Source organism: Maylandia zebra, linkage group LG13 (genome assembly GCF_041146795.1).
Source record: "Maylandia zebra isolate NMK-2024a linkage group LG13, Mzebra_GT3a, whole genome shotgun sequence".
Classification (NCBI taxonomy): domain Eukaryota; kingdom Metazoa; phylum Chordata; class Actinopteri; order Cichliformes; family Cichlidae; genus Maylandia; species Maylandia zebra.
Window position 1 is genome coordinate 18,260,423 of NC_135179.1, and position 18,636 is coordinate 18,279,058.

General features: G+C 40.0%; 1 protein-coding gene and 1 long non-coding RNA gene across 4 annotated transcripts in view; both read right to left on the bottom strand.

The window, feature by feature from the left end:
- The window catches only part of zgc:171482 (zinc finger protein), an 83,855-nt gene that overhangs the window by 25,900 nt on the left and 39,319 nt on the right, over window positions 1-18,636 (bottom strand). For all 3 annotated transcript variants that reach the window (XM_004551758.5, XM_004551757.5, XM_076891684.1), the window contains one exon: window positions 4,206-4,383. In XM_004551758.5, the coding sequence (XP_004551815.1) occupies window positions 4,206-4,383 (178 nt within the window). The remainder of the gene's footprint in view (window positions 1-4,205; window positions 4,384-18,636) is intronic.
- LOC143421795 (uncharacterized) lies at window positions 11,790-16,680 on the bottom strand. Its single transcript, XR_013101376.1, has 3 exons — window positions 16,538-16,680; window positions 13,075-13,131; window positions 11,790-12,062 (listed from the first exon to the last, which is right to left on the bottom strand). It is a non-coding gene; the product is annotated as an uncharacterized LOC143421795 (long non-coding RNA).

An 18,636-nucleotide genomic window follows, 5' to 3' on the forward strand; every position in this document is an offset into this window, starting at 1 on the left:
GATGTGATGCGCATCGGGGAGGGAGCGCAGGTACGATCTCTGCTCTCCACCGCTCAAAGGCTTCTCCAACACACACGGACTCTACTATTTCTAACCTCACTGTGTTGTATGTTTGTGGGAATATGCGTTAGTGTGTTTGTTAGTGTCCAAGTGTCCTGAGATGCAAGTGAATGCCATGAGTGCCTGCGCCAGTCATCCTGCCATTGTGTTTTTCTAATAATGATTGTGCGTGCATGTGTGTGTTTCTATGTCCATGTGTGCTCAAGCCTGTCAGCTTGGCTGTGCATCTTCTGTGGCGCGCTCATCTCGGAATGATCATGAAGGGTTCTTTTTGACTCTAATCTCTCCTGAAATCCTCTTCTTCTCTCCCAGGTCACTCTTTCTCTCTTCTTGTTCTCTTGTTTCTTTTCCTTCAGGTCCTACTGTCACAAAACGAAGCAAACTGCACGACAGTGCCTGTACAGAAGTGACACTTTTCCCAAAAGTAGGCCAGAGTTTAGCAAAAGTCACTCAGGGGCTTGATTATAACACTCCATTTTGTAGCGATTGTGCCTTTATAGCTGTGAGAGTTTCCCCTTTGAATCCAATTTGAATCACATTATGTAAAGCTCCCCTGGAGTCAACTTAGCAGCACAGACACTTAAAAACACACTAATCTTGAACAATCTTGTGCTTCAACAAAAAAATATCAATCAGCAGATGTCTTGATTTGATAAAAAACACATTTTATTAATCAGGAGACTTTTATAAATTAATGTTTCTCTGTGTGCCTCATCTGCTAAGTTTTACTTCTTGGGCCTCTGGCATGTTGCCATTTTCAAACACATTTCCCCCTGAATCCCAGGCTAGTAGTTTTGACTGAACCATCACTAAAGCGCTCCAAATCCACTTCAGATAAAAAAAAAATAAAGCCTTTGAAGTAAAAATAGTTCTCAGTTCAGTAAAACATGTCACAAAGAGGGGATGTATACGAGCAGAGGTGAGAGTCTATTTGACAACTGAGTTATGGTCTCTAGTGACGACAGGCTTTTTGTGTTAAGATCAGGAATGAGAACTTATAGATGCATAGCTTAGCATGGAAGAATAATAGATTGTGTTCTGTCTGTTATGTATTGCTGAATGATTGAAAGAATGAATGCTATACTGGTGCATCAAATAGTCTGGTTGAGATTTCATGATTGAAAGGAATTTTTAACATACCTTTTAAATGCTAAAGAGACAAAATGCCTAGTGTAGCGGTCTAAGAGCTTTAAATGTGTTATTTTATTAACCAGAATAAAGTTAACACTTCTGATTCAAGGTTCTAATCATCCATCCATCCGCTTATCCTTTTCAGGGTCGCGGGGGCCTATCCCAGCTGTCATAGGGCGAGAGGCGGGGACACCCTGGACAGGTCGCCAGGCCAACACACAGAGACAGACAACCATTCGCACTCACTTTCACACCTAGTGGCAATTTGGATAATCCAATTAACCTATCCCCACAAGTTGCATGTCTTTGGACAGTGGGAGGAAGCCAGAGTACCCGGAAAGAACCCACGCAAACACGGGGAGAACATGCAAACTCCACACAGAAAGACCCCGGCCTGATGGTGGAATTGAACTCAGGACCTTCTTGCTGTGTGGCAACAGTGCTAACCACCTTGCCATCGTGCTGCCCTAATCATCTGATTCTAATCATATGATGTAAAAAAGAATATAAGCCAAAAATTAATGATTCAAACTGTCAAATTTTGAAACATAGACATGTATAAGAGCCCACGTGGAGAGACAGCATCCTGTGAAGCTCACCATTGACAGCATTTAAAGTTGTTGCCACAAAAAACACCATCAGGACAGAACATGTTTTTGCACTGTGCTCACAGAGCTGGGCTTTTGGAACACCTCTGCACTCATCAGGATCACTTCTCTTACCAAATCAATCGATATCAGCATTGTATATTTTAAAGAGGGTTTTTGTAACCAACAGCAGTGTGCAAAAGCCTTGAGCTATCCCTTACTTCTTTATATTTTCCTAGGAAAATGGGGAAGAGGTGCAGTGTATTATTGAAATATGTGCAAACATAAATGCAAATAAGGCAAAAACTGAGTTTGGACTATTCTAACAAGCTTGTAAGTCAACATTTGGTATGATGACCTTTATTTTAAAACACAGCCTAAAGGCACGCTTTGTTGTAATTTCTTTAAGTAGTCTTCATGAATAGTTCTTGAGGATTGTTGAAGGACATCCAAAGATCTTCTTCGGATCTTGGCTGCGTTTTATTCTATTTGCTGTCAAGACGATCCCTCAGTGTTTCAACAATGTTGTGTGATGGGTTTGGGATCATTGCTAAGCTCAAAAATTGTTGTAATTTTCATGATGGTAATAGTAGATCAGATCCTGGCAGATTTGTTCTATATTAATAATGCCACCAAGTTTTGACAAGAACCCCAACCCCACTGGTGAAATGCAGCACCAAACAATGACAGAGCCTCCAGCATGATTTTAATCCATTTAAAATTTGGATTTATGACTACAAAAGACAACTTAACACTGATTTTCAGTCCAGTTCTACCTACTTTAATACCACAGCATTTTATCCTTGTTTTCCTTTCTAATAAATGCTTGTTGACAGTGAATATTAGATGGTTTAACTGAAGTGCCAAACACATCTCTCAGTTCCTCTGTCAGAGTTTTGCTTGATTTTTTTCCTGTTTCTTATGGACATGACTTGAGATATGGTTCATCTGCATTAGATGGTTTCATACACTTCTTCTTTTGTTATTCAACTTGTCTAGTTTCCTTTGATTTTTTTTGCCAAAATATGCCAACCTTTCAGAAAATAGCTATTTGGGAAGCATCTTGCTGGCGGTTTTTGAAAAAGAGTGCTAATACCAAAGTGACTAAAGAGACTATTTTCCTTTCATTTTTACTAAGCACACAGCAGTTTTTTAATGCTTGAATGAGTCAGCTTAAACAATCAAATAACAAAATAAAACAGAAAACAACAAAAACATTATGAAAATGAGTGAAAAATCAGCCAATGTTTCACAGAAAAACTTTGAAAGAAATAAGGACTGGCTCAAGGGTTTTGCACAGTAATATAGCAACAATGAGCACATGACAGAAGCATGTTAGCTAGGAGATGTTAGCTAGCTAGCTTGTTAGCTGGTAGCTGGTAGTCTGTTGACTGCTGGAAGGGGCTTTGTCTCTCATCAACAACAGTAAAGAAAGATGGAGGATGAGGCAAAGAGAGCAGAGATCCACCAAAAACAACTTGTGACCAAGAGCAGAGCTGTGTCTGCTGTTTGTTCCTTAAAGGAACAGTTTAATGCTCTTTTTACTTTGCTGTCCGAAGCTCAAAGAATATTTGGACACTGCCTTGACTTCTTCTGCTGCTGTGACTGCTGTAACAGAAACAAAGCACTGTGACTGGTTTTTTAAACTTTTTGAGGCAAGCCAATATTTCAACGCAAAACAGCTTCTGTTGTTGGGCACATCTTTTTTCGATTTTATTCTCAGTAATTTCACTTTTGGCAATCTATTTGCTGCATCTGGACCTCTGACATGTAATTTTCTTTTTTTGCAAGACTCGCCTGTCCACTACCATATGCCTTGCCCCTTTCCAACTATCAGACAACAAAAGTCCCTGCTGCGTGTGGTTCAAATCCAGCAAGCTTTTGAAATTGGCTGCGTTTCTGTCAGAATGGTTGTTTGGTTTCCAAGAGCCTCTTTATCTTGCCTGGCACTTTCTTAGCATTAGCAAACTTCTCACAGGTGATGCATTTGAATAGTGTTGACACCTCTGTAGCCAAGAGACATGCAGCTTTTGTGATAGTGTCTGCTGACAGTTTTTCTTTCTCATTTCTAAAAGTTGTGTGTCTTCTGCAGTGAGGTAGTTACTCAACACAAGAAAATGATGTGTTTTTTTCCCCTTATTAACTTCCTTGGTGTCATTCAGGGCCTTTGATGTATCACACACGGATAAATCCCACCATCCAGCAACTGCAAAATGAGACTGGAGTTCCCTTTATTTATAACTATAACTATGGCTGTCATAAAGTCTCACAACACACCAGGATTTGGCTCAAAGGCACACTAGCGTGCCTTACTACACCATTTGCAAACTGCTGCACAGCTTTAGTACGTTAAGTTAAATATCTGAGTTTAATCTTTATGTAAAAGTCTAACACAGGTCAATATAACAACTAGACTGTGTGCGATACCTGTGTTTGTGGGGTTGGCTATGGCTGTGGGTACACTGGGTGGCTCCCCCAGCACCAGGCGGACTCTCTTGGCATGGGTTTTGCCCTGGTAGTGGGACTGTGCCACAATTGCAGAGGTGAAGAACATGTTACACAGGGTACAGCACTTGTTCCTGTCCACTTCTGTCTCTGCACAGTCCTATAGCAGAAACAGAGGAAGAGAAATGGTAAAAGAAAGTGTCAGAGGGGTGAAGAGAGGTGTTGAGAGAGAAAAATAAATCAAAGTACAAGAGAGTATAGCGAGTGGAGAGGTGTAGGCTGATGACGAAGGGAATGGTGTGAAAAAAGGCAGGGAGAGGTAAAAGTGAGAAAAAGAAGAGAGACGGGGGGGATGGAAAGATGTAGACTTTACACTGACCTCACTGGGCTTTTTCTCTCTCACTTCCTCTCACACACACATACACACACACACTCACACACACACACACGTGCACACATGAAGGCAAAGAGAGGACTAATCAAATATTCATCTGTCTCTCTGGGCTGAGATTGTGGCTTCGGCCTTTCACCGCAGCTGGTTCATTACTAATGATGAGGGAGAGTTGCTCCCTACGGAAGAGAGAGAATACAAACAAAAAGACCAACCAACCACCTGATTGACACAAACATGCAACCACACACACACACACACACACACACACTCATTCTTTCATCCATCATGAAGTATACTGATTTGCGGTTAGGCAATAAACATTTGCCTAACCCCAGTCTTGCCCTAAATCTAACCTAGCCTCAACCTTAAACCAATCCACACAGAGGGACTATGACGATACATTTATGTACTCACAGGATGAGTAATACATGCACGCATGTACTTTACTTTGAGCCTTGTCCTGAACACTCAGAAACACTTTAAAGCCTACTAGAATGTGCAACATATCACACATATGACATATGCTGCAAATAACTGTCAATGTCAGTCTTTGTGGTATCTCTCTCTCTCTCTCTATCTATCTATCGATACATATTTTAACAGGGACATAGAACAGGGACAGGTCAGAGTAATATCTGATATTCCAGAAACAGAGACACTGTCATTAGAAGTCTTTATGGTTTATATATATATACTACTACACCCAGCACGCCCCTGCTGCTGGGTGTAGTATGTATATATATATATACGTATATATATATATATATATATATATATATATATATATATATATATATATATATATATATATATATATATGTGTGTATATATGTATATATATATATATATATATATATATATATATGTATGTATATATGTATGTATATATGTATGTATATATATATATATATATATATATATATATATATGTATATGTATATATATATGTATGTATATATGTATGTATGTATGTATATGTATATATATATATGTAAGCTTTGAGAAAGGTACCTTCTTGTTTCACTATGTCAATGACTTGTTAAAATCAGCTCCGTGCCTTAAATCAACCTAAAAATGGAGCTCGCACGACTGAATTACAAGTCAGCAGAGGAGAGCTCTTTATCTCTCATATCCAAGCTGTCCAACTGACCATTTTCATTCAGCTTTAACTAGACTAGGTCAAAGGGTCCCTACACACTATTACTACTTTCATTATTTGCCAGTCAAGAGCAAAGAATTCGTTAGTGCAAAGAAAGCAAAACATTTTAAGACAAGACAAGAATTGTATATCGATTTCTTTCTGTTACATGTTTGCTGGGAAGCATCAGGACCCATGCACTTAGAAAGATGCCCCCCGGCAACCCCGGTAAGTGGTTTGAGTGATCTGTTTTTAATGTGCCTTCATAGTCTTATCTTACCCTTGTATTCAGTGCTGTCCACTTTTACAAAGGACACTTTAAAGAAACAGCTGTAGACAGTGTCTACGCATTAGTCTCTAGTTCTGCTAATGCTTTAGCATCTCAAACGAGTCAAATCCAGGTGCCAGAATTTGCGGATAGCCCTTGCTACACGACTGGAGGCTGTTATAGCAACGTTTCTATGTCTTCCTTGAACTCTTCGCATTGAACCTCCACCTTCTGTCTGTTCATCCGGGCTTTCTTTCTTTTTGTTTTCACACCAGCGCACATTTTAGTCCAGGTGTTAATTCGGGTTGGAGGAGAGAGAGACCTCACTCTCGGTGAGAGTACAATAATAGAAATGTGTCTGAGACACCACATCTGAGTATGTGGGTGCACGCGGTGCGTGTGTTTGTGCGTCTGCATGTGTGCCTTATGTCAGCTCTGGTTAGCATCAGGGACACTGGATGTGAGAGTTAAGGACACCTTTACCTTGCAGGCTTAGCTTTGTCTCTCAGCTGTCCTATCTCTCTCTCGCTCCTTCTTCTTACTTTTTTGTCTCTCTGCCTTGCCTTCACTCTTAGCTTTTTTCTATATCTCTTTGCCTCCCTCCATCCTCTATCCCCCTCTGGGCTCCAGTCTCAGTGACTCTGTGTGTTGTGGGATGAAATATTTATCTGTATTGGCAGGCCCGCGCAACCGCCTCTCCTCCTTCCTCTTCCCTCCTCCCGCCTCGCCTCCTCTCCTCTTCACTGACTCTCCCTGCTGTGATCATGTTAAAGGCTTGCTATGAACTGTCCCAGACCTCCCCCCTCCATCACCATTAGCATTAGACCTACACTGTTATCTTGCTCTGCCAATATCATCCGCCAATATTGAACTCTGTATTATTTACGGTATTGAACACACTAACGGTATTAGTTATACAATTTTTTATTTTTTATTTTTTAAATTAATGGAGCATATTTTAGAAACAGTGTCATCACACAGTTTTTCCAACAAATCAGGTTAGACTAAGACTCAAACCATTATCTGCACCACATGGAGCAGACTAAGCATTGCAGCTGAGCAGAAGAAGCTTGTGGACTATTTGACAACAGTAAGTTGCTAAATAAGCTCTAAAAATCTTATTGGAAAGCACTGTTAGCAAAGAATAACAGCTGATATTTCAATAATGGAATTTTAAGCTTTCTAGAAACTGATATGGAATTTTTATTAGTATCTTGGTTTCTTTACTAGCACATGCAGCACTGTCTAATGTGTATTTGCCATTTTGATTTTGTTGTATGTAAAGTAAAAAACAGCTTAACTATATTTATCCAGTGTTTTTTATTCATGATTGCAGCATGGGGCGACAGAGACTCTGTAAGGACAACTCTCCTCTTTTCTTCTCTTCTCTAGGAAACTTTTTTCTCTTACTCCATCTTTCCTTCTTGCCTACATTTCCCCTCCTTCCTCATTACCATATCTTCCCCACTGCCTCTCAGTTTTTGTGCCTCCTCTCATCTCCTTCGCTATTTGTCCCATTGTTCTGCTTTTCCACTTCCCCCTCACATACTCCCTTTTCCTTTTCCTTCCTTGGGCAGTGGTGTTGAGCTCTTGTTCTACTAAGATCTTGTTGTACCAGAAGGAGGAAGATAAACTGCAATAGGCTGATGTCCCATCCTTGTGTGTTTTGTGGTTTTTGTTTTTCCAGTTTTTGACTCAGGACAAAAAGCCTGAGCTGTTTCTCTGTGGCAGTCTGCAGCAGTCTAACCCGTCACAACAAGCACTAAAAAGTGAAGCAGTCGACAGAGATGGAACTGAAACACAAAGAAGCATCTACTCGAAAAAATCAAAGATGTTACACCAGGGATTTAGTGACAGTGCGGGGAATGTTTTAAACAATCTGAAGCATGTGTGGGTGACTGACATATGAATAATTGTCAGCTCATTACAGCTGCCACTCTACCAAACCACTTCAAACACTAAATAGCATCTCTGACTCACTGTTTTTCCTCCATCGTGCAGAAAGTCGTCACCTTTTCGCTTTCTTCGTTTTTGATTTCTAAATCTCTGCCATCGCTCATTACTGTGTTTCTCTCTGTTTTCCACACCTCACTGTCTCTACCTGTCGCACCTCGCGCATCTGTTGAGACCGATTTGGATGCGACCTAATTGTTGTGTGTGTTTTTTGTTCGCACATGCCGCACGTATGCCTGTTTGTCCGCTGCCTGACAGTGACGTCTGTATCGCAGATTTTGTTTTTTCTTTTTCATTTTTGTTTGGGTGGCTTCAATCTGCTCACTCACCTAACAATAGATTCCTAATTAGCTGTGTTTATCTTCCTCTCCTTCTGTTTTTCTTTTTTCTGCTCCTCCTCATTTCTCCCCACTGTTCTGTGTTGGGGCGCTGTGGGAAACATTGCTAAATATACTCGTGGAGCAGCTCAGGGAAACAGAGCTCTCATTTAGAGCTCGAGGATGCTCTGAAAGTGTAAATTAGAAGTAGTCACAGTGAAAATACAGCAGTAGAGGAGAATAAAAGGTCTGTCTTGCCCTTTGCGCAAGTGAAAAACTGCACAGATGGAGAGAGAGAACTGGGTGGAGAATAGGGCAGAAAAATGGATCATGTCTCCTCTTTCATCTGAGAGCACCTTGACGACCTACTTTCTCTGTTTGTTCTGTGACAAAAACGTTCACCTGTACACACAAGCACAAAAACCTTAAAGCATGGCATTTTACACTGACATTTCAATCACTCTGCAAAAAAAAAAAAGGGGGGGGAAAGCATTTTCTGCAGTTCCCATTGGACTGCACCATGTCAATCAGCACAGAAAAGACGTGCAACGCTTCCCCTGGGAGAAAGAAAGATGAAAGAGATGAAAGAAGAAAAGTTTATTCCGAATTGAATGCTGACAGTTTCACCTCGGGAAATGAAATTAATCTCTGCTCATCTTACATCAGTTTTCCCGCCTTGTCAAATAATCAATGTCACATCTCTGCATGAAAGGTTATGAACAAAGTGCTAGCTGTGGCACTCACAGTAGGTTACAATATAGCAGATGTGGGATGTGTGTGTCTTTGTGCACACAGCCTATTTATGTGTGTTTAGTGTCCAATATGAGGTGAAATCCACAGTGGGCTGAGTCATGTCTTATTTGGTTTTTAGAGAGACAGATGGAGACGCAGGTGTGAATACATCCACAGTATGTGTGTGTGTTTGTGTGTGTGTGTGTACCCATAAGCCTTTGACAACTTTTGTTGTGAACTATGGTTCCATTGGTTGAGCGAGGCCGAGGTCACACAGTCCTAGAGACTAACTAATGACCCTCTTAAAACCACAGGCCACTAGGGGAAAATGTACTATCCTTGACTGGTTTGTGAGTCAAATTGACAGTCTCTAGGTAAAATTGATCACAAAGAAGTATTTGGAGCTGCACCCAAAACCTCCTTGTGGTTCCAGTTTGCTTTCTACTTTTCCGTTTCACTAGTGCACCAGTATTTGGCAAGTATTTGCAGACAAGCTGGAGTCTACTAATGCAAATCGGCAAGTAACAAAAGCAATCACAGGGAGGTTTTTTTTGCGTGTGCAGCAAGCTTAGTGAAACCGATTTTACTAAACAACAGTCAGCAATCTCTAGCAACCACTTGCCATTCCCTAGAGACCGGTGGTTGCCACGGAGTCGCTGCTCAGTCACCGTCGCTGCTCGGTCTTTCATCCTTCATTACAAACCAAATCATAATTAGTTTTTCTTAATTTCACTTTCCTTTTCAAAATATTGTCATACAGCTATTTGTGACACGTGTGTAGAAAGTAGGCAATATTTATAAAAAAAATAAACAGGAGCTGGCCTTTATTTTTGTTCTAGTCTTTTGCCTATAAACTTCTTCAACCTTCTGACAGTTTAGATAACAGATCCTAAAGAGTGTATTTGAAATCTCATAGTTTTGGATTGATCTACTGATCTACATTTGATCTAAAAGAATGCTTCTTAAAATTTAAACGTATGCAATCATTGGGAAAAGAAAGACTGCATAGAAGGATAAAGGAAAAATGATCATGGCTCATGTGAAGGTAAACAGTGGGGGAACAAACCAGTCCATGGACCAAATAACGTAAGTCTGTCGAGAAGCATAGTTTAAACACCACCACTTGGTTGCTCAAGCTCTAGGGCTTGAAACTGTTAATCCAGGTCTGTTTTTATGTTTTAGTCTCGCTGGATTTATTTTCTGAAAACTTTAGAGACTTTCACCCTCTTCACCTCTCCCTCTCTCTGGAATTGCTAGATTTGTCAGTTAGTTTTAAAACCTTTATTTTTCTACCAGCTGTGTCCTCACAGTGTGCACGGTATGTGATTTTAGTGTGTGAGTGTATATTTTATGCCACATGGGACGAGCCAGATAATTGGGACACACAATGTAATATTGTAAATCTTCCTTTACACAATAGTCAATTACACACACACACACACACACACACACACGCACACGCACACACACACAAATTAATCATTACCAAAATAGCAGTTATACTTAATGTTTGAAGCCCAACAATTCAATGTAGGGTACAAATGCCATCTCAGCATTTGCCACAGTTACAGAATGGGGCTCTAGAAACAGGGACACAATGGCTTTCCGACTGCACATGCACACGGACAGACACACAAACATTGGTAATGCACTGACCTCCTTTGCTATGGCCTGCAATAGTCAGATACAGAGCTGCTTGGCGCTGTTTGCCTTCACTAAATGTGACCAGAAGCAGGCATAACCTCTCTTGGGAGAATTATAGCCCACAACTGCATACAAGAGATCAAATATTCCCATGAGCGCTTGGACACAATGGTTAAGGATGAAAGTGGACGAGCCTTGCAAAGGATTAGACTAAAGCTAATCAAAAACTTAGGTTTTTGTCATACACATGTGATAAAGGACATTCAAAATAAATGCCTTTATTCATACTAGAGTTTCCATTTAACTGCAATGCAGAAAATTATTTCGATTTATTTAGTTCATCAGTAAATATTTAATACATTTTGACATACATGTAAAAAGTTTGGAGTGATAATATACATTTTAGGTTTATATTTTATATATTTGCACAGAGGTAGACACACACACACACACATACCCGTTTTTACTACCTGGTGGGACCACCTGACTGGGAGGGTGCTGGTGGGATCCACCTTTTCTACATGGTTTAGAAAATTGATTTTAATTGCTAAATTCATGTAAATTTTTTGTGAAGGGGAAAATCACTTGATATATTAAAAACACTCACATGAAAAAAATGACCTGAATTTTGCTATTTCTGTGGGGACCCTCCTATATTAAATGAGCAATTTTACTTTTTACCACAAATAATTAACATTTCCTACCATGTTAAACAGAACAGCTATAATACTACAGCAGCTATGGTGATAGTGTACCTCAAACACACTTAAATTTCTCAATCAAAACATTTTTTTTGTGTTTAAGCTCTTTATTTAAAACACAAGATATTTTGCATGGTAGCAAAATGTCATGCCATATATCCCATAACCTAATAAACAAAACAAAAACAAAAAACTGCAAATGGGACAGTGATTGTTTATTTCTAAACAAAAAATCCCAAGTATTCCATTTATCCAAATGTTTTATAATGTAAAAACAGCAATTCACATTATTATTTTGTCTTGTACTGACCTTCCTACAATCCATAATGAAATGAAAAGTGCCATTGTGCACAAATATGTAAAGTACTCAATTTAGTTTACACTGGGCCAGCCGTGGTTAAACTAAATATGAGCTTCAACATGAAACATGAAAAAACAGCACTCTGAAATGTGCAACTATGTGTTTTAAACCAAAACCAAAAGTCTTTTAGCACTCTGGTGCCTCAGTGCTCCAATTCTGTTTGTGACATAGACCTTAACTGCTTTCCACGTCCTTTGTTCAAGTTCTTTTGGTGAAGTTTCAATACACGCAATCCACCTTACCAGGAACTTTGCCACCTTCTAGGAACCTTTTCTCTTTTTTTCTACAGCAAGAGTCTCTGCTGCAGACCAGCCTCTCTTCTGTGAAGCTCCTGAGAACAAACAAAAGTATTAATAGTAATAATTAATTTTAATTGAAGGGGCCTGTGAGGTGAAGTGATATTTCTGATGCTAGTGATTTCGAGAGCATAGTGGTGAAACTAGTGTGAGGGACAGACAAGAAAATAGGAAACCGAACAAGTAAAATACAACATGTGAACAAGTGAAATAAAAAGTAGCCCCCATTTATTTTTGCCATTTCAGGGGAGATATTGTACTGCACTGTAGGGGGCAGGGATAGCTCAGTAGGTAAAGTGGTCGCCCCATGATCGGAAGGTCGGCGGTTCGAATCCACTTAACGGCTACCCTGAGGTACCCCTGAGCAAGGTACCGTCCCTACACACTGCTCCCCGGACGCCTGCTTAGTGGGCTGCCCACTGCTTCACTGAGTGAATGGGTCAAATGCAGAGAAAAACAAGTAATTTCCCCATGGGGATCAATAAAGTATCTATTATTATTATTATTATGTACATATCTCAAAACTGACAAACTCCAGTCCTCGAGGGCTAGTATCCTGCTTGTTTTTGAGATATCCCTGCCCTACCTGCTGCCGATTACCTGGATCAGGTGTGCTTTGCCAATAAGAAGCTACAAGGGCAGGTTAGTTGGAAAACAAGCAGGACTGCGGCCCTCGAGGCCTGGAGTTCGACACCTGTGCTGTATGGTGTTATACAAATGCTGTAATAACTCAAACATACTTCCAGAGCTAAATAAAAACCTGTACAGTACCATAACAATCTTTTAACTGTGTTCAACAAATTCATCAACTGAAGATAAAATTGTTTCAGGCAACAGGGAACAATGAAATAATTAAACCGTCGCCTGCAAAAGAATTTGGACAGTTAGGCCAAGTTCTTTGTTTTTGAGTCACATGAAGAGGTTTAATTTTCTTTGCTGTGGACTTTTGGTTTGACTTCAAAAGCTGAATATCAGACAGCAGATTTAAATAAAATGTAAATAAAATATCACCCTAGCTCTTGAGGTGTACATTTGTTGTAACAATACCTTTCAAAGGAGTATCACCCTCTGACTCGATCCACCATGTTGTTGTGATCAAAGGGCCTGTTTAAACAAAACAAAACATTAAATTCAAATGCATAAATCTGGTCATTTCAGAAGTGAAGTGTTTATTAAGTGTGTCATAAATTAACAAGGAGATGGAGTCAGGCCTAATACCAAGATGGCGGCCCGTGCATCACACTAGGTACAGTGTCTCTTCACATTTTACAAGTTTGCTGTATTATTCCTGCTTATTTTGGGTCTGTTCTTGTAGAACAGCTTCGCTTTTACATATTACACCCGACTAGAGGTTTTGGATTTAGGATTACACAACTTCGACTGTTTTATCAGCAACCTTTGACTCATCCCGGAAATAAGAAGAACACCGATGCTTTTGCAGGCTGCTCGGCCAGCCGGAAGTGCTCGAAGACGGCACAGAGACTGTAAACAAAGGCAAGGGAAACACAGAGGGCTAACAGTTAATCTAAGGCTAACACCTGGTGAATAAAATGAATGAGTTATGACTGTGGATCACTAACAACAGGACACTAATGGATTGTAATGTCATGATAATAATGGAAACACAACTCTATCGAGCTAGTTGGACGCCACACTCTCCGGCGACTTCAGCTCAGCATTCAGTACAGTTATTCCCTCCAAACTCCATCATCAAGTCTGCAGATGATACTACGGTGATTGTCTCATCAGTGACAACGACGAGTCTGACTACAGGGAAGAAGTAAAGCACCTAGCTGTGTGCTGCTGACAATAACCTGCTTCTGAATACCAGCAAAACCAAAGAGCTCATTGTCGACTTCAGGAGGGAGAAAACAGACACCCATGTCCCCATCTACATAAATGGAACAGCTCTTGAACGGGCCTCCAGCTTCAAGCTCTTGGGGACCCACATCTGAGAATCTGTCCTGGTCAACTAACACCTCCAGCCTGGTCAAGAAGGCCCATCAGCGCCTCTTTTTGTTGAGGACACTGAAGAAGAATCACCTGTCTGCTGACATAGTGCGTAACTTCCACCGCTGTGCGATAGAGAGCATCCTGACCAACTGTGTAACTGGTATAAGAATTGCGCTGTTGCTGACCGCAAGGTACTGCAGCGGGTAGTGAAAATGCATTACAGGAACTCCACCTCCTGCCACTGAGGATGTCCAAGAGAAGAGATGTCTATGTCAAGCACGCATCGTTCTCAGGGACTCCTCTCATCCTGCCAATAATAATAATAATAAATATCATAATGTTAGGCAATGATAAGAAAATGAAATATCGCGATAGAAAATGGGTAAAACGCGTTTTGTTGTTTTCATATGCATATGGCGGAAAAAGCATGGCGGCGACGGAGAATGAGAAGGGAGAAAGCGGATGGCTGAATGAATCAGATGAACCAGAATTGGTTTGTAAAAATGGTGCAATTTCAGTGGTGTGGAACTGGTTTGGCTTTCGTCCGTCAGATACACACCAGAGCACATTTTTTGGTAGAGCATGCAAATTGGCCATCGTTATTACCGAACCAATTTTATGTCGTACATGGCGCTCAAAAATCTGTCAAAAATGTTTTAGTACGACTTTGCTAAGCTACAGAGTCGCACCGCTTGATGGATTGTCAGAGCATTACGGCTACCGTCGTCAGGAGCCTCGTAACACGTACTGTGCTTCAACATAATATTACCACATTTTGTGTATAACCTCTTTTTAAGTTTTGTGGTTACTATACATGGTTGTGCTGAGTATATGTCGGCCAATTTCCACTGGAAATTAGTGATGGGATTTCCGGCTCTTTTTAGAGATCCGGCTCTTTCGGTTCGGCTCACTAAAAAGAGCCGGCTCTTTCGGCTCCGAACCGGCTCTTCAGGTTGTTTTGTTGCTTTAATTAATTTATTATTAACAATAATATAAAATTATGCACAAAAGGAATTACTAACGTAAAAAAAAGGGGTTTTATTTGTATATGTTTATATATAAATATATGCGGTGGCCCCTAGAGACAAAACACGTACAAACTCCAAAACACATTTCTAGCATGAACGGAACTTCCAAAGCAGAGCTACTAGATCACTTAGGCTACGTTCACACTGCAGGCGAAAGCGCATCAAATCCGATTTTTTTGACCCTATGCGACCCATATCCGATCATGCTATGACAGTGTGAACGGCGCAAATCCGATATTTTCAAATCCGATCTGGGTCACTTTCGTATGTGGTACTGAATCCGATACATATCCGATGTATTAGAAAGCGACTGCTGTTTGAACGGTCAAGTCGCATTAAATCCGCCTTTTACGTCACCGACACAAGACTGAAGCCAATTATCAGCACCAGAGAAGCGCCCGAGAAGACATCGCGAACGCTTCCTGGCCATCCAGTGTAGATGTAAGTGAAACTGTTGGGAAGACAACGTAAACATTTTATTTGTACTGTATAATCTGCAGATTCTGACAGAAATCTGCAGCTATCCTTTGAAGCACCGCTCCTCTAAAACAGCAATAAGGATCATTATTAGGTTATTTACATTATTATGTAAATAACAAAATAACTTAAAGCAAAAATTGGGAAACGTGAAGTCCGAAGTCTTTATATTAAGGGCCATCAGTCAAACAATACTGTTGCTCTGGGTCTAAACAGAGCGCGTTGTGTGTGACATCTTCTTTTGCGCATGCGGGCCGCTTTGAGCGTTCACACTAGAGCGCGTTTGCTGTCGCATTTTATTTGTAGTGTGAACGAGCAGACAAAAAAATCGGATTTGATCAAAAAATCGGAATTGAGTATTAAGACCTGCAGTGTGAACGTAGCCTAAAATTACACAATTGAAAGCATATGTGTATTGTTTGTGTATTTATACACAGGCACTCATATATATTCAAATAATTTAAAAAAAAAGTTCATTTACCTGTTACTACCACACACCAAATCCGGTCGTTGGTACTTGCTGGCTTGTGTAGCCACTAGGTAACAAAAGCTCAACACTACGCCCAGCATCCTGGAGCACTTCTGTTGTCTTTTGTATGTGTTTTGAGTTTTTATGTGCTTCTGAGTTTTTTGTACGTGTTTTGGAGTTTTTACGTGTTTTGGAGTTTGTACGTGTTTTTACGTGTTTTGGAGTTTGTACGTGCTTCAGAGTTCGTACGTGATTTGAAGTTTGTATGTGCTTTGTCTGTAGGGGCCACTGTAAATATACTTTTATTTTTTCACTCCACATAAAATGTAATAAATAAATCATATAATACAAAAATCAACTATTCACATTTCAACTTTTAACTATTTAAATTTTCAGCTTTTTCCTTTTACAAATTTAAAGTGAAAACAACACAAAACACTGCAAACCACAACACAATTAAATATAAATTATAATATGAAAACAAAAAGAAGATGCATATTCTCTGTCATATGGGCCTGCATGAATAAACTTTATGAATCCTTTATCATCTGCAACCGAAAATAGTTGTGGATGATTACTATACCTTTCTAATGTGACGTTGTTGTCCCTGGCTCTCTTTCTCTCTCTCTCCCTCTGGCTCTGTTCCTGTGCTACTGAGTGTAACTACCGCCCCTCCCCCCTCTGCCCAGCATAAAGCACAAGGCTCAGGTGCGAAGTGAAGCGGAAAAAAAGCGCGAGAGAGAGAGAGAGAGGGTGAGAGAAAGAAAAAAAAAAAACCCACGTGACGGCTCGCGATAAGGAGCCGGCTCACATCGTTCACCTCTAAGAGCCATTTCGTTCGCGAATGACCCATCACTACTGGAAATGCCTTTTGTTAAACTGTCAGCAAGGAATTTGCATTTGCAATGTTAAATTTTTATATAACTTTAATGCACATAAAAAACAGCTGCTTGTTTAAGTGAAAATTTATTGATGAGGTTTTTTTGCACTAATAAAGTTGTGGATTTGGAAAGTATTTTGTCTAGTGTCAATTATATCGTCAGTTATATCGTTATCGCAAATTTTCAAATGTATATCATGATAAATATTTTTGGTCATATCGCCCTGCTCTAGTTCATATGTTGATTAATGGTTTTCTTTCGTTTTTGATCTACTGCAGAATATTTTTATAAAATCCCAGGCCAGGAAAATCGCCTTCATGTTTTTCTGTGTTTTATCCTCATTTACTTTGACACAAAGGCATCTGATGTGATGCTCACACCTTTGATAAAGTCAAGTGTCAGCTTTCATGATCTGAATTATGATATTTCTGACTATCTGAGGCAAAATTTCCCCAATTCAAATCAAATTGAATCGAAAATAATCGACGCGGGACCTTGTGAATCGGAATCAAATCGATTCTAGAAATCAGTGACGATACCCAGCCCTACTGTTTTACCTCTATGGCCTCAAATTGTGGTCATAAATTTTTTGTACCAGGATTTGTTTGTGCAAAAAGAATCCCTGTGTACGTAAAAAAGATTTGTGTGTGGACATAGCCAAAAAATCTCTGCACTCAAGTTTCAACTTACAAGTACGAATTTTGACCCTATTTTTCTTCCTTTCAGCTGATTGGTCAATGTCATGTCAATCACAAATGGAACTATCCAATCAGAGAACAGATTGGCTGTCGGAGGGAAGCTTTTTTGAACTGCAGGTCCTTGAAGGGTAATACAGTTGAAGCTGGAGGATCTTTATATAAATATCCCATAATACTCATAAGGTCCTTTAACTTTTGGTAGCTGTTGAAAGCATACAGTTGTGGTATACCAGTCTTCAGAAACACCATTATTACTTTAGTATTACTTTAACACAAAATCAGGGTTGACCCGGGACCACTGCTATGAGTCACACTATGCAGCATAAATGCAGTTTCACATCGGACGCAACATGCGCTGTGCTCACCGCTAACTAAGAGCGAAGGATCCAGAATTTGTTGCGCTGGCTGCTGAGCTCTGCTTGTATATTGTTTTTTAGCGACTGCTTTAGGTGTACTAAATGCGCCTGATCCTTGTCGTTTCAAAACATGTACCACTCTGACTTTATCTCCTCTACGAGAGTTTATGTTGTATTATGTTCAAATGTTTAATAAAGACAATGCAGCTCTGCAGAAGGAAGAGCTGCAAACAGGGTCTGCAGCTGCATGAAAAACCCATGGTTCTGTCCATGTCACACGCCAGGCATGGAGAGCAGAAGCAGCTATTTTGTTTCAATAAAATTGCTGAGATGACAGTAGGTTGACCAGACTCCATGTTTCTACACAAATATAATTTTACTGGGCCTCATGCACGTGACCGTGGTCTACAGGCACGTGTCCACCGTGTAACATTAAAAAGCTATATGGATTTAAAACAAACATGAACTCATCAGAATAATTTAGAAGATAAACTGCCCAGAATCACTGCAATGGAATATGAAACATGCTAACAAGGTTAATGCGTGTTCGTATTCTGATCTTCAATCCCCCTTCACCACCTCCACCACTGCATACTTGAGCATTTCAATAAGACTTCAGGCTTTTAAAGTTAGTACAAATGTAATATAGGTCAAATTAAGCTACCATGAATAAACAACCAAACCAGTGTCATCCCTCAGTAAGCCTCCAGGCCACAGAGCTAATCAATATTAGCTAACCACACACCA